Source organism: Podarcis filfolensis (assembly GCF_964270895.1).
Source record: "Podarcis filfolensis genome assembly, chromosome: 6".
Classification (NCBI taxonomy): domain Eukaryota; kingdom Metazoa; phylum Chordata; class Lepidosauria; order Squamata; family Lacertidae; genus Podarcis; species Podarcis filfolensis.
This window is the reverse complement of record NC_139609.1, coordinates 69,567,985-69,590,864: the sequence shown is the minus strand read 5'-3', so window position 1 is coordinate 69,590,864 and position 22,880 is coordinate 69,567,985. Positions and strand designations below refer to the sequence as shown.

General features: G+C 43.6%; 1 protein-coding gene across 4 annotated transcripts in view; it reads right to left on the bottom strand.

Moving 5' to 3' along the window:
• MTCL2 (microtubule crosslinking factor 2) overlaps positions 1 to 22,880 on the bottom strand; it is a 95,348-nt gene that overhangs the window by 47,740 nt on the left and 24,728 nt on the right. For all 4 annotated transcript variants that reach the window (XM_083618314.1, XM_083618313.1, XM_083618312.1 and 1 more), the window contains exons 2-3: positions 22,475 to 22,699; positions 11,675 to 11,833 (exon numbers count right to left, since the gene is read on the bottom strand). In XM_083618314.1, coding sequence (XP_083474440.1) covers positions 11,675 to 11,833; positions 22,475 to 22,699 — 384 coding nt within the window. The remainder of the gene's footprint in view (positions 1 to 11,674; positions 11,834 to 22,474; positions 22,700 to 22,880) is intronic.

Genomic DNA, 22,880 nt, shown 5'->3' with positions numbered 1-22,880 from the left:
CAAACTAGGGTCTCCTCCCTTCTATTTGCACTTTAAACCACTTTTTTTGGGGGGGGGTTGAATTAATGCCCCAGTAGCCTAGTAATCATTGGAATGCCTTATTCGCCAGGTACAGTTAACAAACCAGATTCATAACATTTAAATATTCCTATATTTTAAGTCTTCCAACAAAACAATAGGTAGAAGTATCCAGAGATTCTATTCACGCTCCCAGTAGAACACTGAATTGGGGAGACGACAATAAAGCCATCAATTTAGAACCCAACTGTTGTGTTCGCATTACGTTGTATAGGAATTGGTAACATCCAGTGATGAAAGCTATCATTATTCTGTGCCAAGCAAGTAGCAGGGGGCACACTGGGTTGCTGAATGTTCAGAATTCCTCTGATTATCTGATGCTGGGAATAAACAACGGCAGAGCTGCTTGCCTTCATACCCTGCCTTTGTCTGATTCAGCAAGATAACATGTATGTTCAGATTCCAAAGGAACAAGGATCGTGCAATTTTAAAGTGGCTTTAGAAATTGGCTGTGCTTGATTCAGAACTTCCTCTCCCTCCTCCTTTTGTCAGGAGCTGCTAGGATGTGTAGGGTGGCTGCCCCATATGGTGAACCACTGGACTCAGAGGTTGCAGCCTTTTTGGAAAAGAACCAGAGAGAAATAGCACATTCCTTTGGTTGTTCTTCAGTCCTGACTTCTGACTTGCTCTATGTCTATGGCTTCTTACTTGATTTGCCCTCACACTGGTGCCCACAGCCCAGCCCTGGCATCCTCATAACAGATGACAGCACAATCCTAACCAGGTCTACTAAAAAATAAACCCTAATGGGGTTGCAGTCAAGTAAGTGGGTTCCGTGCATCAGCCTATCTGCCACCCTTTGTGTCAGAGAAGAAGCACAGGGGATACCACATTTGTCTTGGGTGTGTGTGTGTGGAGACCTGGGCTCAAATTCCAGCTCAGCCTAGGATTCATTGGGCAGAAAGAGGTATGCTGCCATCACCAAGCCTCATTCCCCCACCAACAAGTCTGAAATAAAACACAAATTTGCTGTGGTTTTGCTTAGGATTATAATGTAATGGAGAATAGGGCTATCAATGACTGCTAGCCACAATGGCTATCTTCTAACTCTGCTGTTGGAGGTATGTCTGTGGATGCCAAGTCACTGGGAATCGTAAGCGAGAAGAGTGCTGCTCTGCTCTGTTCCGTCTTGCAGGTTTCTCACAAGCACCTGGTTAACTACTGTGAGAACAGGATGCTAGACTAGATAGGTCATTGGCCTGATCCAGCACAGCTCTCCTTATAAGACAACTGATGCCCTCAAATTTATTCTATTCCTAGGTAAGACTATTGCTTTTTGCTGGGCCAGCTTTTGAAGCTCCAATCTTGTAAATACTTGCCAATAAAAGGTTTCTCCTTGCCTAATTTATGTCTCTCTTCTGCCTCCTAACAAGCACCTCCTCACTCCGCAGGAGAGACGGAATGCAGCCAGTGCTATTAAAAAACTTGCTATAATGAAAAGCTGGTCTGCCGCTCCCACCCTCTAATACTCCCACAAAGCGTTCAGTAAACCAAGCAGGGAGATACGCATCAATAAAAGTCATAACACAGGTCAGAATGATGCCCCTTGGACGCCATTCTGTCCACATATAGTGAGCCAAAAATATTCAAAAGCTGGTGCTACAGCTCCATAGCCAAGAAATGCAGCTGTGAAATGTGAGCCGCTGCCTGTGCCAGCGCTCAGAGATCCAGGCCACTCCTATTAAGGACAAACCTATTCTTCAAAAGCCACAGCTTCTCTCAGTGGCTTGGCACACAGCAAGCTGAGGTCCAAGGGAGGGATATGGAGACAGCAGCACCCAAACGGTGCCTGCTTGATCCCATCTCCAGTAGAAATCCAACACATTTGCACCACAGCAGTAAATGATCCCTGGTGAGGTTGGTGAGCCAGCCATTCCAGCTCCCACCCTTCCACACAGGCCAAAAAAAGAACAAGCCAGTGATGAATTTCACCAAGGCCAAGAACACACACCCAGCAAGCTGCCTGTGAGATAGAGGCTAGCTGGCTCTGTTTGCCGGACAGACAGATTTTTTTTTGGGGGGGGGTCCCTTCTGCAGCAGTCTAGAACTCCTTGTAGTGTTTTAGCACTTCCAACCTCCACAGACTATGGCAACCCATTCTGGTGGTCTCCACTCAGAGCTACAGGTATTCTGTAATTATGCAGTGGTCATATTTTTCTGTAAACTGCCTTGAATGTTTTGTTTTTTTACAACCAGCGATGTATAAATTATATGAAATAAGTAATAAATAAATGCATGTTTTTATGGTTTATTTATTGGACAAAGGACCCAGCATTCTGAATACCGAGCTCTTAAAAGCTGAAGAGTGTACAAATAATGCACAAGGTAGTAGAAGAAGGGTTCAGAGGATTTCCAGTGGTCGGGGGGGGGGGCGTGTCTTTAATGACCTTCACCATGATTACCAAAAGCCCAATGATGCAAACAAGTGATCATGTGCAAGGATGCAATTTTTGAAAGATAAAGAAAGCAAGAGAGAAATGTGCAAAACGCAAAACAAATAGCAGAATGAAGTTGGGTTTTTTTTTGCACAGGACATGGCTCACTATGAGTCAGGAGTCCAATGTTTGTTTTATCACAAAATATGTACAAGTGCAGAGCAAATGGCTGGTTTTCCACAATGAGTGAGGGGTGTAAGAAAAGGAAATGCCCCCCCCATTTTTTCAGGGGAACTTCCTGTCGATGGACATGCTGCATCAGCAGTGCAGGACAATATAATAGTTATAGTCACTCTGTCATCACAACAAGTAATTCCCATGACCAGCATTGCGTTGCCGAGTTGGCTGCCACCAACATAAGCCAGACTGGATCTGGCTGGTTTTATAACTGCTTTGGCTGCCCTGCTGTTTTCAATGCCCCCCCTTTTTTTGCTGCAGTTTGTGCACATCCGATAGCAAAAGCTAACAAATGTGATTAAATGTGACTGCTACCATGTTGATGCAACCAGACACACAGATAAGCTCCCTTTCAGACCCCTCCAGGCTCCAGCATAAACAAGTCTTTCTGAATCCCTCCCCCTGCAAGACAAATGAAGCCACAGGTGCAAACAGTGCGCGTGACAATTAATTGGCCTTTCCAACACTTATCCAATTATCAGAGATGCTCCCTCCAGCTGGAGAATAATCAGCACATAATCCCCTTAGGAGCAAGCCCCCTCCCACTGCTCAGAAGCCTTCCAGAGGTAGTTTGTGCATGCCCATAGCTGTCAACTTTTCCCTTTTCTTGCGAGGAATCCTATTCGGAATAAGGGAATTTCCCTTTAAAAAAGGGAAACGTTGACAGCTATGTGCATGCCCGAGCACCAGTCTGTAAGTTAACAGGCAACCGCAAAAGACAAAGGATGGGATAACTGAAGCTGCACTGCAGGAAATAGACCCTGAACTGATTGTTCTCTGGAGTCTCCACCTCAAACATGTATTGAAGAAATGCAACTGCTCCAAGTTTGCACCTAGCTGGTATTTTCTTAGAGCAAGACTAGAAGAGTGGTACACTTGGAACCATTGCCAAGGATAATGGTATAAATAGGCTGCTGAAAGGTGTGAATATCCTCAGGGAAGCCAGCTGGATTTCATCGACTGCCATCACCCAAATATTTGTGCTGCCTGCACATTAAAAAAATGTAAGCGATTCAATGCTGAGTCCCTAAGCCTAGAAGAAGGAGCTCCCCGCCCCACCAGCATTTGAAAAAGGAAGCTGGCTTACCTGCCCACTGAAAAAGGAATGCATTAAAAAGTAACAGGTTTGCAAAGATTTAAAAAGGAGCCTACCCAAATAAATGATCAACCTTTGGTCAAGTTGATAAAAATATGACAAGCTGACCCCTTCATGCAATACACATGTGGTGGGGGCTGCTTATGTCTTAATGAACTTGTTTCTGATGAGACACAAGAATCTTGGGACAGCTGCATATTGTGGCAGGTCACTGAAAAATGCCAAAACATTTCGAGACATTTCTAGATTTGTCTGGCAGGGCAAGAAGCCCAGAATAAAATTTAAAATATTAACTGATGCAAAGGATAGAGGTGGATTTGCCCTGCCAGACCTTAAACTTTACTATGAATCAGCAGCATTTTGCTGGTTGAAAGAATGGCTGTTTCTTGAGAACACAGACATTTTGGATTTAGAAGCTTTTAATAATGTTTTTGGGTGGCATGCATATTTGTGGTATGACAAGGTTAAAGCACATAAAGCATTTAAAAACCATATTGTCAGAAGAGCACTGTTTAATGTCTGGACAAGATATAAAGACTTACTTGAAAATAAAACCCCAAGGTGGTTATCACCGATGGGAGCGAAGGCTCAGAAAAAGCTCAATATGAAGGCCAAATGGCCAAAATATTGGGAGATTTTGGAACAGGAGGGTGACAAACTGAAACTGCAGAGTTTTGAGAAACTAAAAGATAAAGTGCGAGATTGGCTTCATTATTATCAAATAAGGGAGGCTTATAACTTGGACAAAAAAATTGGCTTCCAGGTGGAAAAATCAAAATTGGAAACAGAACTGTTAGATCCCAAAACTAAGACATTATCAAGAATGTATAACTTGCTGTTGAAATGGAATACTCAGGATGAAACGGTTAAATCTGCTATGATAAAATGGGCACAAGATGTTGGACATAATATAATGTTTGCTGACTGGGAACAGTTGTGGACCACAGGTATGAAATTCACGGCATGTAATGCCTTAAGAGAGAATATTATGAAAATGATATACAGGTGGTACATGACACCAGTCAAGCTTGCAAAAATATACCATTTGCCCGATAATAAGTGTTGGAAGTGTAAAGAAAATGAAGGTACATTCTTTCACCTTTGGTGGACGTGCCCAAAGATTAAGGCTTTCTGGGAAATGATCTATAATGAAATGAAAAAGGTATTTAAATATACCTTCCTGAAGAAACCAGAGGCCTTCCTTCTGGGCATGGTCGGCCAATTGGTGCCAAAGAAGGACAGAACTTTCTTTATGTATGCAACAACAGCAGCAAGAATACTTATCGCGAAGTATTGGAAGACACAAGATCTACCCACCTTGGAAGAATGGCAGATGAAAGTGATAGACTATATGGAATTGGCGGAAATGACTGGCAGAATCCGAGACCAGGGAGAAGAGTTGGTGGAAGAAGATTGGAAGAAATTTAAAGACTATTTGCAGAAACATTGTAAAATTAATGAATGTTAAAATGATGTAGGATTGAAATGAGATGGTTTTAGTAATAAGGTTAAAAGAATATCTAAAAAAGGATTGATAATTAGATGGAAATATAAAGTAATAATATGTTAAGATATATAATTAAGATACAAACAAAGTGGGTAAGGATTTGCTGAATTAATTATGTGAATTGGAATACAAAAAAGGGAGGCGTGAGGAGGTCAGGAAACAAGTAATTGAAATATAAAGATGTGAAAAGATTGATTTGTTCTCAATTCTGTTTTTTTTTCCATTTTTTTTATGTATTTTGTATTTTTCTTGGTACTTTTGTATTTTTTTCCTCTTCTTCTTTTTATTTTTATTTTTTTATTCTGTAATTTTTTATTGTCTGTAAAATTTCAATAAATATTTTTTTTAAAAAAAATGAAAAATGGCAAAACATAGTAGCTGCAGAAAATCCAGGAGAAAGTATACCAAATTTTTTGGAAAGAACAACAGCAGCGAGAATGTTGATCGTCAAAGACTGGAAGGGAGAGAAAACCCCAACGAAGGAGGAATGGCAGATAAAATTGTTTGATTATTTGGAACTTGCAAAAATGACAGAAACAATCAGGAATCAAACAAACCAAAAGTTTATAAAGGAATGTGAGTGTATTTTAAAAAACATTGTTCCCAACTAAAATCTTTAGTATGCTTGGATTAATTTTTGCAAATTACATGATTGATAAATAATGCACTGGATATAACATAGATCATGATAAAGAACACAGTAAAATGGGGGGGGAGAAAAAAAGGGGGGAAGACCCGCAGTGAGATAGATGAAAGTTACCTGTAAAAAGTAGAAGACTATTTAATCATGATTTAAGATCCTGAAGACATATGGTGTTGAAGATTTTCCTTAAGTATGGGCGTTTCTTCATGATCTTTTTGCTGTGTATTTTGTGTATCTTGTGTCGTTTTGAAGATGAATGAAATACTTGTAATATCTAATAAAACTAATAAAAGGCATTGTTTGTTTGATTGATTGATTGATTGATTGATTGTTTTGCAAAACAGGGATTCTGTGATTAGATGTTAAGTCAAATGCCTCTTGGCAAGGAAGAAAACAGAAGGTGAAATTGGTGACTGGGCTTGAATCCTGCCAAGTCCCCAGCAGGCTAGGGATCGGCCCCCTTCTCTCTCCATTGAAAGACATAGCAGCTACATGATGCAAAGTAATCTCTTCCATCTTCCCAGGAGGTGCCAGTTCTTGAGTGTGAAACCCAACTTATATAGAGCTAGTCTTACAGTGCATTAATAACAATGAAATATGTAGTCAATGGAGACAGCTGCACAGCTGGTTGGAGCCAATGGAGACAGCTAGTTGGCCACCTCTTAGACCAGCGGTTCTCAACCTGTGGGTCCCCAGATGTTGTTGGACTACAACTCCCATCATCCCTGAGCTCTGGCCTTGCTAGCTAGGGGTGATGGGAGTTGTAGTTCAACAACATCTGGGGACCCACAGGTTGAGAAAGGCTGTCTTAGACCATGGGTAGGCAAACTAAGGCCCGGGAGCCGGATTAGGCCCAATCGCCTTCTAAATCCAGCCTGCAAATGGTCCAAGAATCAGTATTTTTACATGAACATAATGTGTCCTTTTATTTAAAATGCATCTCTGGGTTATTTGTGGGGCCTGCCTGGTGTTTTTACATGAGTAGAATGTGCCCTTTTATTTAAAACGTTGCTTATGGGGCATAGGAATTTGTTCATTTTTTTCCCCCAAAATATAGTCCGGCCCCCCACAAGGTCTGAGGGACAGTGGACCGGCCCCCTGCTGAAAAAGTTTGCTGACCCCTGTCTTAGGCAAAAGCACTGCCTTTCATAAATTTGGGGGTTTAGGAAGTGAAGGTGGGGAAAGGATCTAGAAGGAGCATAGAGACTTACAATTTTGCCTGCACAGACACTGGTAATTCAGAATGAACAGTTTCAGAATCAACTGCTTTCAACCCCCAGATGCAATCCCAGCATGTGCACACAAGGAAGCAGTTGACAAGACAGAACTGTAAATACATGGTTAAGAGGTGCTAACCAACAGCAGGTGGGAAAAGGCAATTCACCCACAGCACCAGCACATCCTTACAAAAACGGAGCTCTGTGGGGAAAATGAGTATTAGCAGCACCCTGGTCTGTGAACTATGGAACACTCATCCTAGAATACAAAATGGATTCTAATGGTGCAAGATATACAGTTCTGCTCCGGAATGCCACAGAATCAATAGCCTTCTCTCCAAGATATAAATTCTCAATGTGGGAAATAATACTCCTAGCATTGTGGCTGCTAACTAAGAAGTATGAAACTTAACACAACACTCTTGCGAAAGCCCAACAGCATTATAAAGCTCCACTTTACTCCACCTGATCCTAAGGAGGCATCAGACGTTCAGCAGCAATTTGGATTTTGAGATCTTCCTCCTCTTGCCTTGCACTTCCAGTTTCCTGGCTTTGCTTCAGCCACAATGCTTAGGAGTACAGTCATACCTCAGGATAAATACGCTTCAGGATAAGTATTTTTGGGGAAGTAACGGAGCGTGTTACTTCTGGGTTTCGCCGCTCGCGCATGCGCAGACAGTCAAAATGACGTCATGCGCATGTGCGGAAGCGGCAAAACGCGACCCGCACAGTCGCGTCTTATGTTCTGTTCAGGATGTGAACGGGGCTCCGGAACGGATCCCGTTCACATCAGATGCTTTTTAAACAAGACCGCACACCATTCTAGAGCATTCTATAGCAGTGCCTTGGGGAACCTACAGAAGAGCTTTCCAACATGATCCAGAAAGCCAGCAAGTTCTATTCTCATTTTTCAAGATATATTCCAGGGGTGGAAGAAGAGGAAGGCATGGCAGCAGAAAGAAAAACTGGGCTGCAATGTGTTCCAGTCCGTCACTTTCACAACGAAGCTGCTACTACACTCTCTCCCTCCCTCCCCTCTGTGTGTGTGTGTTTGTGTACACACACACCATCCAAGTCATCTGTATGCAACACCAACTGTCTGGGTCTCTGTGTACACACATCATGTGACTCCATTCTGGCATGCTGGCCACAGGACAACCCTCTCCTCGCCTTCATCACCCATCTCCCACTGACAGCTACTGCACTTCTTTTCACTTGCTATTCAGATCATGCACACAGACTGCTCAGAAACCAATCTCATGCCCATTAGTACTGCCTGCTGTGTGGATGGGCAGACAGGCTGCCTAGAGAACAATAGGCAAAGGGAAAAGCTGCAAGTCCTATCCAATATTGTTACGGAGGGCTGAGGCTTCTAAGCTGCCCTTGCGGCCATTTGCTCTGTTCTGAAATTTGTCCTAGGCATTACTGCAGGGATTTACAGGTCCACTTGCACCCACTAACATTTCTCCATACAGCTGTGCAAGTGGATACAGAACTTCAGGAATAAAAAATTTAAAAGTGTAGGAAAGGCGTTCCAGCAGCCTGTCAACATGGCTGTGGTCAAGGAAATGGCTGTGTGTTCCCTGTGCATACACCAGCCTTTCTGCATACGGTTGTATACCCACATGTATAATTGCATATTGAAAATTGTCAATAAGAGCCTGTTGCAAGTCTGTTAGCCATTCCCATGATTAGGGACAAACCCCCATGTATCTGCAAAGAGAACTGAAGACTTTGAGATACCACAAGATACCGCAGTAGAACCAAACTGCCCATTAGCAGCAATTCTAGGCCAGGGAAAAGAACTATTATTATTATTATTAAAATTTATATACTGCCATATACCCACAGGTCTTAGGGCAGTTCACGGGATAAAATCACAATATAAAAACACAAAATACATAATCAAAATAAAAACAAGAACAACCCAATAACCCCCCGCAATTAATCAGGGAGGGAAAATAGAATTTAACACACACACACAATATCTGTAATAAAACATAGAAAAATAAGCACCCATCAGGTATCATCAAGGAGCAGATTAAAAGATCAATTTAACTGTCTTTCAAATCAAAACATTTTAGCCATTGGGTTTTTTCCAATTGCAACCATTTGAAGATGCTCTTTGATCCAGTGGATCAAAGCCTACAACATGCAGAAGAGCTGGCTGGGCGTTTGCTATGTGTTAGTTTTATTTGCTGTAAGATTTAAGTTCACACAGAAACAGCACTGCAAGTGCAACTGAGTACTGCTCCGGAAGGGTTTAGTTTTATAGAAAAAAGGTAATACCAAGGTGTGTCAACTTTGGGCTAAAAAACGTGGGCATTGTATTTTTTAATGAAGAATGAATCAGGATAGTAAAGCAAGGGAGTTTGCCTGGCCTGACTCCAACTAGGGTAATTCCATGTTGCACTTAACTCTTGCTGTGACTGCAACTGGAAACCAGATTCCTTTTGGCCTACTGCCCTGACCTCACACACAGTTCCATTCTACACCACATTTTTGGCAACCTTGTGAGCACCAAGAACTGGTTGCTCTCCCTTAAGATAATCCTGTAGGGAGCTATTGAACATGCATGTTTTGTCAGCTTTGCTACCTAGCACTTCAGCAAGCCCCAACTATTTTATGTTACATTGCCACTTTCCTGCAGTGAAGTGCCTAAATACAGCATCATTAGAACTATACAGCATAATGGTACCAGAAGACCGTTATACTGAGAGACCAGAAACAGAACCTGATGCCAAGGAGATCGTTAGTAGTCTGAGATCCATTCATCTACACTTCCATGACACCATTTGACTGCAAGTCATCAAATGGATATGAGAAGTGCCTAAACTATACATAGTTTCTCTTGGAGGAAGCAAGGATATGGCACATTCCAGCTGCTAGCAACAAAAACAAGAACCCAAAGGGCAGACTGAAAAAGATAAGACCACAATGTGTTTTAAATGGCTAGCCTAAAGCTATTGATCACCATCAACCACAGGTCAATACTCCATTTTGCTTTGTTCTTCCTCGACTTTGTAGGAAAGGTTGACTATACGTAGTTCTCTTTTACTGCTTGCATTTGATTTCCCAGAATTGAAATTACAGCTTCCATTCAATTCCAATGATTCATAATGTAGAGTCCAAGAGAAGCCCTCCCTTCCTAAAGAACCTCAGCTTCAATCATCTGGCTAGGATGCAACTAGGGGATATGGTACCGCTCTTATCTGGAGGACAGTTCCCAGAACATGATGCTGGAGAACTGACTCTTGGCTGCATGGCCACTAGCCTATGGTGTTCCTTGAGGCTTCCTTTTGCTTCTGTTGCTGTTTAATATCCACATTAAAACACTAGCAGACATTGTCTGTGGATTTGGGGTTGGGTGCCATCAGCATCTCACTTTTCCAGCAGATACCAAGGAGGTGGTAGAAGTTCTGAAATGTTGTTTGAGCGTAGTTGCAGGCTGGATGTAAGCAAATGTGTTATCCGGACAAGATGGAAGTGCTGTTGTTTAATAGGAAGACTAGTTCAGGATTAGGTGTACAGCCCATTCTGGATGGAGTTGCACTCTGCTTAAAGAGTCAGGATCAGAGTTTGAGGGTGCTCCTTCATCTGGCATTGCCCATAGGACATTTAGCCCCTCAGGCTCTCTACTAGGCCCCCAGGGCTATCACAGGCCCTCCAGACCACACACCACCAACCCAGGCCACTCTGCCCAGGCTCTGCTCCACATACCCCTTTAGTGGGTAGAATGTGCCTCTTGAACAGCACTAAGTGCCTTTTGCTAGTCTGGAAGCAGAATGCAGTGTGTGTGTGTGTGTGTGTGTGTGTGTGTGTGTGTAGAGAAACCTCTGGCTTCTGCTTAGCTGGAATGTAAACCCAGGGGTAAGCATCACCTATGTTGCTCCACTCACTTTTGCCTCTTTTCATCACTGGTATGTGGCCCCGGAAGATTGTCTATGAGAAAATGTGACTCTAAGACTGGAAGAAACACAAAATACCCCTGTCCTAGGCACTCACAGATAGCCACTGCAGCAACTTTGTACATCTTTGGCTAGTGGCCCAGCCCTTTCCTGGAGATCAGCTACACATGCCTTGGTCACACTCACATTAGATTACTGTAATGTGCTCCACATGAAATGGCCCATTGAAAGTGTATTAAGGAGAGAAATAAAAGAAAGGGGGGGGGGGGAGCCAAAGATACAAATCTTTGTACTGTGCCAGTAGATGTGTACAAATTTGGAGAAACAGCCTTAGGGAGCCTTAACAAGCAAGCAACTTGATGGTCATCCAAGTTCATGTCTTTTGCATGTTTCATCCACTTCCCAACACATGTTTAGAACACAACTTACTAGTAGCAAAGAGGTAAGCAGGAGACCTGGGAAGATGTAATGTTGTAGATTCTATATGCCTTGAGCAAGTCACTTCTCCTCAGCCTAAACTAACTCATGGGCTTGCTGTGAAGCTGGAACACTGATCAAAGCTCCTTGGGGGAAAAGAGAAGATAGAAATGCAATCCCTTAGGATAGTACTTACCTCCCGTAGTTTATCCATCTCATTCTGCAGCACCTGCTTAGCCAACTCACTCTCAATGAGCCGTTGGCGCAAGTCCTCATTCTCATCCTCCAGCTTGATCCGTTTTTTCTCCACTGTCTCCAGTTCATTATGGAGCCTCACAGAGACATCTTTGGCTACCTATAAACACAGCAAAAAGTTCAACAATGATAAAATGGGCGCAGGATATTGGGTATAATATTATGTTTGAAGATTGGGAAAGGTTGTGGACCTCTGGGCTGAACTTCACTGCATGTAATGCGTTGAAGGAAAATGTGATGAAAATGATGTATAGATGGTACATGACCCCTGTTAAACTGGCTAAAATATACCATTCGTCTGATAGCAAATGTTGGAAATGTAAGGAAAATGAAGGAACATTTTTTCACCTCTGGTGGACCTGCCCTAGAGTGAAGGCCTTTTGGGAGAAGATATATAATGAATTTAAAAAGGTGTTTAAATACACCTTCACTAAGAAATCAGAGGCCTTTCTCCTGGGTATTGTCGGCCAGAGTGTGTTAAAAGAGGACAGAACATTCTTTTTGTACGCAACAACAGCAGCAAGAATATTAATTGCCAAGAATTGGAAAACTCAGGAGCTACCCACTGTGGAAGAATGGCAGATGCAACTGATGGACTATATGCAACTAGCCGAGATGACCGGCAGAATTCGAGACCAGGGAGAAGAAAGGATGGAAGAAGACTGGAGGAAATTTAAGATTTATTTACAAAAATATTGTAATTTGGCTGAGTGCTGAATTGGATGCCAGTGCAGACAATTGTCTACCATTAAATTAGATTTAAGGTTGAATTATATGTCAAACCAAATTAAGATTATTAATTAAGATGAATTAAATGATAATTTGTTTGAAACTAATTTAATAATGATGTAAGTGTATGCGGGAGGTGTGGGGGAGTCCCATGTAACAATTGAGAGATGTTAAATGGACAATGATAAGTGCTTATCTAATATATGCTTTATTTGAAAACTTTAATAAATATATTATAAAAAAAAAAAATAAACACAGCAAAAAGTAATATGAGGTTTGGTCCTCAGATCTGATGATGCACAAGTTAATATTACCAGCAGTACTGACATTGGGCTTTAGATTCTATTTTGATCAGGGCTATATATCCCACCTGACTGTCCCTCTTCCAAAATCCTCACTGGCATTTAGCTTTCCCGATCTATTTAGAAAGAAACAGATTTTCTTCCAAAATGCATGCTAACATTCAAAATTGCTTAAGTAGGAGCTACGGCTTGCAGCGTTAAATTGTAGCTAAGCATTTTGCACAGATTTCTTTTTTAATCCTTTAATTCAAGTTGTACCAGCATAATTATGTTCAAGATACGAAATGTTAGCAAGAGACACATTTTGCAGGTCCCTCCCTCCTCTTATGTGGCCCAAGACTTTGTTCTTAGTGAAGAATGCAGCCATCTTGGGAACACAGCATGGATTTGCACATTAGAAGCATGCACTGAAAAAGGAAGCAAAAGTGATGCTATCAGACAATATCAAAAGAATTTGTGCAACTCTTCGTAAGGGAGCACAAGAGCTGTGCCTACACTGAATATACCGTATTTTTCGTCCTATAGGGCGCGCTGGCCCATAGGACGCACCTCGTTTTTTGGGGGGGAAATGAATAAAAAAAATTTATTTCCCCCCCAGCTGCGGCTGCAGCCCCAAGCCTTGCGGACACCCGTCCGAAGCACGGGGAGCCCTCCGGAGGGTGCCCCGTGCTTCGGGCTGCCGCTCCAAGCCTCGCAGGCCCGGCGGGACCTCCCGCCGGGCTTGCAAGGCTTGCGGATAGCTTCCTGAAGCCTGGAGAGCTAAAGGCATCGGTGCGCACCGACCCCTCTCACTCTCCAGGCTTCAGCGAAAGCCTGCATTCGCCCCATAGGACGCACACACATTTCCCCTTCATTTTTGGAGGGGGAAAAGTGCGTCCTATGGGGCGAAAAATACGGTACACATCTTGTCATCTTTGCACAAAAACCAGAAGTATGGAGAAAACCACATCCTCTTGACTCCCTCTTCCTTGTAGTAAACGATGCACCTCTTGTTATTCAGCGGCATTATGGTGTATGCTTTGCTGCACAGCCCCCCCAAAATCAGAACTTTCACAAAAGTTCTATGTCCTTATGCCCATGATCTTATGTCCAATGGTGCTTTGAATGCCAGCTTCTCTGGTTACAGAAGAGGGAATAACTGTCACATACAAGACTGAGATACCAGTCACTTCTGAATTTGTTCGCTGCGATGGCTGGCAGGTTTTAGATGCACATCAGCAAATTTCAGAAACTGTGCAAAATGAGAATTAAAGGAATCTAGACACATTTAGATGCACCAAGGTCACCACCTAATAATTCTCTGTGAATCCACAGGCATAGAAGGGGGAACAAGTTGGTGGTGCTACGTTATCCTCTCTGAGCTTTCCCCATTGAACCAGGATAGATTTTTTTTAATGTATTGAACTGAAGAGCATAAATCAAATATTAAAGTTACAAACAGGTTCACTAATGTCAATATTAATGGTGCAATGGGTAGTCTAGCAATTACAGTAGCACCAGCCATACCTCCTACTGTTATGTGAGGATATAAAAAAACCACGTAATTCTCTATCATGGGTGCAGAAGCATCAAATAGGCTTTGCCACTGGCACTTAGACATGTCAGACTCAGATTGTGCGACCAAAGTATAGCCAGGAAGAGCATTGAGGAGGGAAAGGGTAAGTCAAATGCCAAAGCTGTAAAGTGGGAAAGAACACAATTCATGTGAATCCGTTGAGCAGACTGAATAATACTGAACCTAAACTATCTGAGACTCAGGATTCAGACTTTCAAACGAAAATGTCAAAAATGGGGCATGGTAGAGCTTTACTGTCTGTTCCATGGAACAATCATGGAACACTGAATTACTCTTAATATGGGGCATATCTCTTAATGCATCTGTAGACACAGGAAGTAGTTCCACAGTCCTGATGACCTTATGTTCACAAACATTTTCCAGCAAATCCCAAGCAATGAATTCTGGTCCCCAGGGACCCTCTGGGCTTGACCTCTTCTGCAATAAAGCTCTCACAAAATGGCTTTATCTGATAATCAGGGTCATAGGTAGTCCTTTATCACAGTCCAAGGAAAGAGGAGAGGTTCTTCACTGGGAAGGAGGAAATTAACTTTACAAAAAATGAACTTTTGTGGGGGGCGGGGGAAGCAACCGAAAGACCAGATGGCAAGACATCAATATCTAATTTCAAGACCCTCCGCAGTGTGTGATCCCAAATAAAATAGGGGTACCCTGTATGGAATCTCTAGGAAGCACCACTGAGCCTATATAAAACTTTAGACTGTATGCAGCCAAACCTGCAAACGTAAGTGGGTTTTCCAGCTGCGGATTGAGTTCTGCTTTCCACACACCCACACAGCCTTCACCCATTATAAACACATAGCTTCCAATGAATGTTGATTGCCTCCTCCTCTTTTTAAAAAAAATATTTTTTGTTTATATTTTCATTTTACAATAAACACAAAACACAAATTTGAATTATTCCACATCATATTTCAACTCCCCTCCCCCCTTTCAGAGGTTTCTTACACTTATACTGTTTTTTACTGCATTTTTGAGACTGACACAAGGGCTAGCCAATCAGTACTGTGCAAAGAACAAGTCTCTGCTGAGCTCAATCCGAGTGGGGTTTTTTTTTTGGGGGGGGGAGCGCGTATTGAAAATGTTACATGTCCCCAAAAAGAAATGAGAGTCTTTCCACAGCAAGCTTACAGTTAAAATTGCATACACCTCTATACACACTTAATACTGGCACTACCTCACTGTACAGAGGACCTCCTTTGTTTCTTTTGCGTGATGGTAAAGAAACTGCAAAGATTGGAGAAGGCCATTACATTTATATTCAAGTGTCAGGAGGGGGAACTTCGGTTGACATGTGCAGACAGGGCTTTCTCCCTGCTAGGCAGGAAACTGGCATGGGTTTTACACCACAAAGATGTGAAGGGCAAAGGACAGAAACCAAAGGCATTACCAGGGCAATCGTGATGGACAGGGCAGGTTGGAGAGGCAGAATGCTACAATGGATTACGGAAAAAAGCATGCAGTGACCTACAGTGCACAGCTGATGCTAGAAAAGTCACCCTGTGTTCCACATTTTGTACTTATTTATACAAATCCCCAGTTGCATCCTGACTATGGGAACTGAAAACTGAGCTAGGAAAGAGGCAAATGGTAGGACAGCTACTAGCATGGAATCAGCTTAGCCAGAGGCTCCAGCAACACCATCAAGGTTGGGGGGGGGGAGTTCCAGTTATTTCCTGCTCCTGCAAGGAAAACACTTGATCATAGCAAATGGTAAGGCAACCAGGAGGCAGCTGTTACAGGGTTCAGGGAAGGAGCAGAGCGAGAAAAATGCACCGTGACAAGCATATGGCAACTATCACACTACATCTAGCTCAGAAGAGGGCCAGTCCATGCAATGACCTCTTTGGAAGAAACTACAGTGGACGCTCGCGTTGTGAATGTGATCCGTGCGGGAGACACGTTCACAACCTGCAGCGTTCACAACCCGCGGCGTCACGTCTGCGTAAAGCGCAATTTAGTGCTTCTGCGCATGCGTGAGCACTGAAACCCAGAAGTAACCCGTTCCAGTCCTTCCGGGTTCAGCGTGGTGTGCAACCTGAAAATGCGCAACTTGAAGCATCTGTAACCCGAGGTATGACTGTAAAGGGTGAATGGCTAAATCAGGGGTCAGCAAACGTTTTCAGCAAGGGGCTAGTCCACTGTCCCTCAGACCTTGTGGGGGGCTGGACTTTATTGGGGGGGGGACAAATTCCTATGCCCCACAAATAACCCACAGATGCATTTTAAATAAAAGGACACATTCTACTCATGTAAAAACACGCTGATTCCTGGACCATCCGAGGGCTGGATTTAGCAGGCGATTGGGCCGGATCTGGCCCCCAGGCCTCAGTTTGCCTACCCATGGGCTAAATAAACACTACATTTTGAAAACACAACCTTCTTCTCTGGAAATGCGACATATATTCCTACAACATGTATCAGCTCATGAATCGATAGCTATGGCTATCAAAAGCTCTAACATCCCTAATATCCTCATTATGATGTGATGATGCAGCCGAGATTAAATATGCTTGTATATCACTAATTATGGCTATCTAATGTATAAATACAAATGGTGGTGTAATTAACATCTGGAATGTGAACGTGTTTTCTTAATTGTTATTTAAAAATAAAAATAAAGTGTGAACATGGTTTTAACCTTTCAATGTATTTTCACACTTAAACATCTTTTGGTACATATTATAATGTTGTTTTTTGTAACTTTTCTATGTTTCCAATTAAGGAAATCAGCCCCCAGGCATCACACTCAATGAACACTGCATGCATGGAACTCAGGGGTGGGGAACCTGTAGTCCTCCAGATGTTGCTGGGACTCCCATCAGCCCCAGCCCACATAGCCAACTGGCAGCAGTGATGGGAGCTACAGACAAGCAACATCTGGAAAGCTGTAGGTTCCCCATCCCTGATAAAACTGGACATCATGCACTATAGTGGGGGAGCACGTGTCCCTTGACCTGTCTCCATATGGCTCTCAACCCAATTTCATAAGGTTGCTGCTGACCTCTGGCAAGAGCAATCTGTTCCTCCCCAGACAGCCTGCTGAGGAAGCAAAGGGGTGCCCCTTGTCACCTTTTAACTCAGTATAAGGTAGCTCTATATTACATAATTGGTAGGGTGTTGGCCTGAGACTGAGAAAACCCATTTCAATAGCTAAACATTTGGACACCTGGGATGTTTTTCTGCCTCCAGGGGTCTAGGCTGTGCTCCTAGTCCTCATTCAGAAGCTCTGGAATGACTACTAATTTACATGCAGAAGGTCAAAGATCAAACCTTGACATCTCCAGTTAAAAAGGTTCAAGTAGCAGGTGATGGGGAAAAGACCCTCTGCCTGAGACCCCGGAGAGCCATTCGCAGTCAGAGGAGACCATACTAGGCCAGATGGATCACTGATGGTCTGTCTCAGTACCATGTGGCTTCATATAGTCAAAACATATGTTCAAATACTTTGAAGAACCATGTGTTAAAAAAAACTACAAGCTGTGGAACAAGATGTTATCATTCCCCACACCAAGACAGAAACCCTAACTGAGTGGGGCATGGAGCAAGGGACTCTCTGTGGCATTTGCAGCCTGACTGGCTCCTGCTAGCTAGGAGGAAAAAATGGAAGGCAGTTTTCCCAACTATGTTGGCTGCACCAACTCACAACATGCGCCCAAATCAGGTCCCTCACCAGGAACTGGACTGGCTTTGGATCCAGAGGAGCCATTGCTCTGCTTCCACCCTATCATTGAAACACCCCCATTGGGGGGTTTTATTCCAGCTACTGCTGGCAGGAACACCAATGGCAGCAAATACTCCTCCATCATTTCCGTGGGCACAGAAAGGGCCTCCATGGTGGCCACGTTCCCCTGCCGGTGGTGTCAATTTCTAATCCCTGCCAGCAGTATGGATCAATGGTTAGGATTGCCCCACTCATTCCAGAGTATCAAAGCCTCTTCTCAAAGCTATGGTGAGATAAATACTGAGGGGCAGAAGGCATGGAAAGGAGCTGTTTGGACCAGAACTGCTGGCCCTTTATAAAGAAATGGGTTGCGTCCATAAGTAGACCCACTGAAATTAAGGAGCATGAGTAACCTAGGTCCATTGATTGCAATGAGTCTACTCTGAGTAGAACTTAGTTGGCTGCAACCCAAAACCTGCAGCCTTTACAGTGATCAGGCAGTAACACCTGCCTTGCTTTGGCCTATTTGCATAAATAAGCTTCTAAGGACATGTTCCCTGCAGTTCTCTCTTTTCGAACTAGCTGAGTTGTGGCATACAGGTTAAATCCTCAGCTTGCATTCCTCAAGTTGCTAATTTAAATCCTACTGCAGACTCGGATATTGGCATATGGAACTCAGCATTGCCAGCACCCCCAATAATGGCAGCTGGAAATTTTCAAATGCCCAAAGCTCTAATCAACAATACTGAGCAAAGCAGTATTGCCCCTTGGGATCGAAACAGGGAGGACAGTAGTGTTTAGTAGGGCAGGATATCTGCTACCTCATTCCAGTGCATGTATCATGATGAGAATACATTCAGTTGGACCCCAGCAGGTCCAGGTGGTAGCTACATTTACTTTTAAACAACTGCACAAGCATATCCTCTTAATTACAGAGCAGTTAGCGATGGATGCTTGGGTGGAGATTGTCATCCGTCACTTGTGGCAGGCTTCCTTTCCAGAAACTGCCATTTTCTGGAGCTTGGGGCACTTGGCAGCAGGTTCAGTTCTTTGTTTAAAAGCTTCCATTTGGCTCAATCCCAGGCTTTGCTGAGATGGGATAAAAGGTACTGCAACAATGAAAAAGCGTTTTGTAGCTGAAGAAGAGCAGCATTCCAGTGTAAGTGGAGAGGCTGCTCTCACTGAGTCATGACCAAATACAAGCACAGGTGCTGCTACAGAAAGAGTTACAAGCAAAGGCTGCCCCCGCAGGGAAATGGCCAGCAGTGCTGGGCATTGATTGCCCTTCTCTCCTTGGATGGGTAGGTTCAAAAACATCTATTTTGTTAATTAAAATTGCTCAACAGTTGATTGCACAGAGAGAGCTGCATATTTTGCCTGCCATGTCTCTATGCAAGTAAAAAAACTACCTCTACATTTTATTACTATTTTCTCTTTTCTCCCCCAGTCAACTAGAAAGGGGGACCATGCACAGAGTCTGGGACTTCTGCCCAGTTGAAGGGCTTGCCCATGTGGATTGACAGCACAAGGGTTGCTTCTCAAATTGCCAGCTCTGTAGGGCCATGAGATGGCCAACTTCTCACACAGCATACTGCCAGGGAACCTGCCTTCCTTCACTCACTGTGAGCCCAGAGGATAAAAGACCACAGAATATGTGACCAGAATAAGCAGGGAGATGATAATTGTACCAGCTAAATGCCTCCTGTTTTCAAATCTATGCACCACAACAGGGGAACTCACACAGAGGCCCCGTGGAAGGGCCAGTGGCACAACTAACTCTGCAGGTGAACTTGCAGATTCATTTTTAATTGGAAAGGGGGAGAACAAAGTATTTTCAAAGAATCGAATTCTACTGCTTAGACAGTAATAAGGCTAGCCAGTGCTATTTGCTTAGGATGTTCATCCAAGTTGCCCTTTGAGAATATCCAAAGGGTTGGAGCTTTGGAGCTAACATTTCTGCTTTTGTTAATCATGCACCCCCCCCCCGCAAAGAGCACAACCTTCCCAGCATTTTCTTCCCTCATCCACACCATGCTAGTCACCGTCGACATGCCTAAACATTTTACAGACTCCCTCATCCTGCCCTTTGGTAGCCCAGCTGCTTGTGCTTCCACTCCCTGTCAAATGCAACCCAAGAGTCAATCCCTTTGGGTCAATGTTCCAGGGGCCTTGTGACAGTGGTGGGTGGGGCCAGAGGCAAAAGTGGGAGGAGCAACAAATGTAAATGTACAGTAGGCTAGTTTCTACACACACTCACAAACCTCTCTCTATCCTCCATCCAGGCAGGGGAGAGGCATTATCAGAGTTCAAGGACACATCAGGAAAAAACACTCAAGGAGAGTATGAAGTGCATCCAGTGAATGGTATGGCTGGGGGGGGGGGGAGTACAGTGTAGGGAGAGGCTCAAGGAACAGATAGAGAAGCTTGAAGGACTGTATTTGGCCCCCAGACCTGAGGTTCCTCAGCCCTGGCCTATGCCATTAGGCAATGCAGCTTTGTTCAAAGGGCCACAGCAATGGAACAGGCCTTGGAGGCAGCAAGAAAGGAGGCATTCCTCCAGCAGATTGTGTTACTGTGCAATGCCAATAAAGTGCCATGCCTAAGCAGCATATGCACCACCCAGCTGGCCTGTGCAATCATCAAGAGCTAGCTAAGGCCCTTGGGCAGCTCAGGGAAGGGGCTCAGCCTCTTTGGTCAGCTGCTTAGTTCCCATGACTGTAAACCGAGCTGACAAGAAAGCATATCCTTATCACTAACCCTTCCCAGGTCTGCACATCACAAGAAGCCTAGTGTCTGTGCAATGGAAAAGGGAGTGAAGTAGAAGCAGAAGTACAGCAAAGAGTCCAGCTGCTGCTAAAAATATGCCACATTGTTTGGGGAGCCCAGGTTCAAAGGGATATGCAGCTATGACAATGCACACAAAGGTTGCGTGCGATATGTGATGAGCCAGATTGTAATAACAGCATGAGGAATTGGAGCAGGGTTAACCCACAGTCCTGATCAGAATCCTGATGGGAGCTTTCCTCCCAGTACAGATAAATAGCAGTCAAGTCCAATCAGGAAAACAGCAGGAATAAAATGGAAACGGGGGGGGGGGGGAATCCACCATGCCATGGCCCCAATCTGGCTCAGGAGCCCCTGTGCTGGTTATTTGTTCAAGAAAGACCAATTACACAGCAAATGTCACATCTAGCTTGGTCTTAAGCTCAATGAAGGAAGTATGGGATAAAGGTGCAGGATTCTATAGATCCCATCACTAGCTCTGTTCTCCAAGGCAAAGAGATGTGTTTTCTCTCCGTTTCATCCTGCACTATGTGTAATGCAACACCAGCTTAAACCTGGCTCTCTGCAAGATTGGTCAACTCAACATTATACTGTAAACCAGACAGCAATTAAAAGCTAGAGGGGGCCCACTCCTCAAAGGAATCATTTCAAGCAGAGCAAGCTGCAGTTCACTTTCACCACCAAGGCCTGAACTAGAAAGAACTTACGCAGAATTGCCTATGTGCAGGACTGTCAAAAGCAGCAAAAAATAAACAAACCAACAAACTACAGGTAATTCAAATTATGCAAGAAAATGATTAATTCCATGACATCTATGCAAATTAACAATCACTTGCATATATTTGCTTACTTTGCATATTCTATTCTGCTTCTGTTGGTCATAGGAGAATGGAGCCATGGCGGGTAATGAAACACTGGCCTTTCTCTCCCCCACCTCCTTGGCTTCTGAGATTTTACTTAGCATTGCCCACACACTTTCATGCCTATCTTCAAAGTCACAAGTGCCAGAAATACGCTTCTTTCAAAAGCTGAGATTCTCAGGATACTTAATTCTGCACCCAATGGTAATTTCAATGTTTGCACAGTAAAATTATGGAAGCGTTAAAATACAGAAGTCTTGATCTGCTGCTGCCTCTTACTCACATCCAAAAGGGCATGTAGATGAATTGAGTCTACTCTGCTACAACTCCAATCTCTGTTTGTCTTTACTTGCCATTATCTTGCCCTTATTGACTTAGTAAGAGGTGGACTACGTTTGTGCAAAGGAATCCAAGCCTCGTGGTTTCCTCTGGGAAATTGTTATAATACCCAACAGCAGCATTTCACAAATCTTCCAAGTTCTCCTCTAGGTCAGTATGGCAACAGATCCATTTTTGAGCAAGTCATTTCTAAGCAGTTATTTTTGCAAAACATAACTTAAATGCACACCAAATAGAGCCTGTACCCCAGCACTGGCGGAACACATGCTTCGCATGTAAAAGAGCAAAGGTTCAATCCCTAATACCTCCAAGTTAAACGATTTTTTTATATCTGAGCCAGGAAAGGCCTCTGCCCAAGACCTTGGAGAGATACCAGTAGCAGAAATAAACAGCACAATGGACCTATAATCTGAATCAGGACAAAGCAGGTTTTTTTTAAAATCCCAGGACCATTCAAATGTCTTCTCTCTTGTAACTGCAGGTTTACCTTGACGTCTTGTTCAAGGCCGTGGATGAGCTCTCCATCCACCTGGCCAGTCTGTGCCACACGAAGGCTGCGCCGCTCTGCCTTTCGCAGACGGTATTGCAAGATGCGGCAGGTCTTACTGGCTTGGTCCAGTTGCTGCCGGAGCTCCTGTAGCTGGTAGACATCTTCTTCCATGTAGACATCTCTCATCTCCAGCATCTCAGCCCGCAATTCCTCAATCTCATCCTAAGGAAGAAAAGTACAATGATCAAAGAATGGACAGGGCAAGCGTTACAAAGCTTGCATGTGACGGACATCAGAAAAGAATACGACAAGGGAGTGAGGAGGGCAGTTAATACCTGTGTGTTTATATATTCTACACTGCTTCTCCACTATAAAAAGTCATCAGGCAGCTTGCTTGCTTACT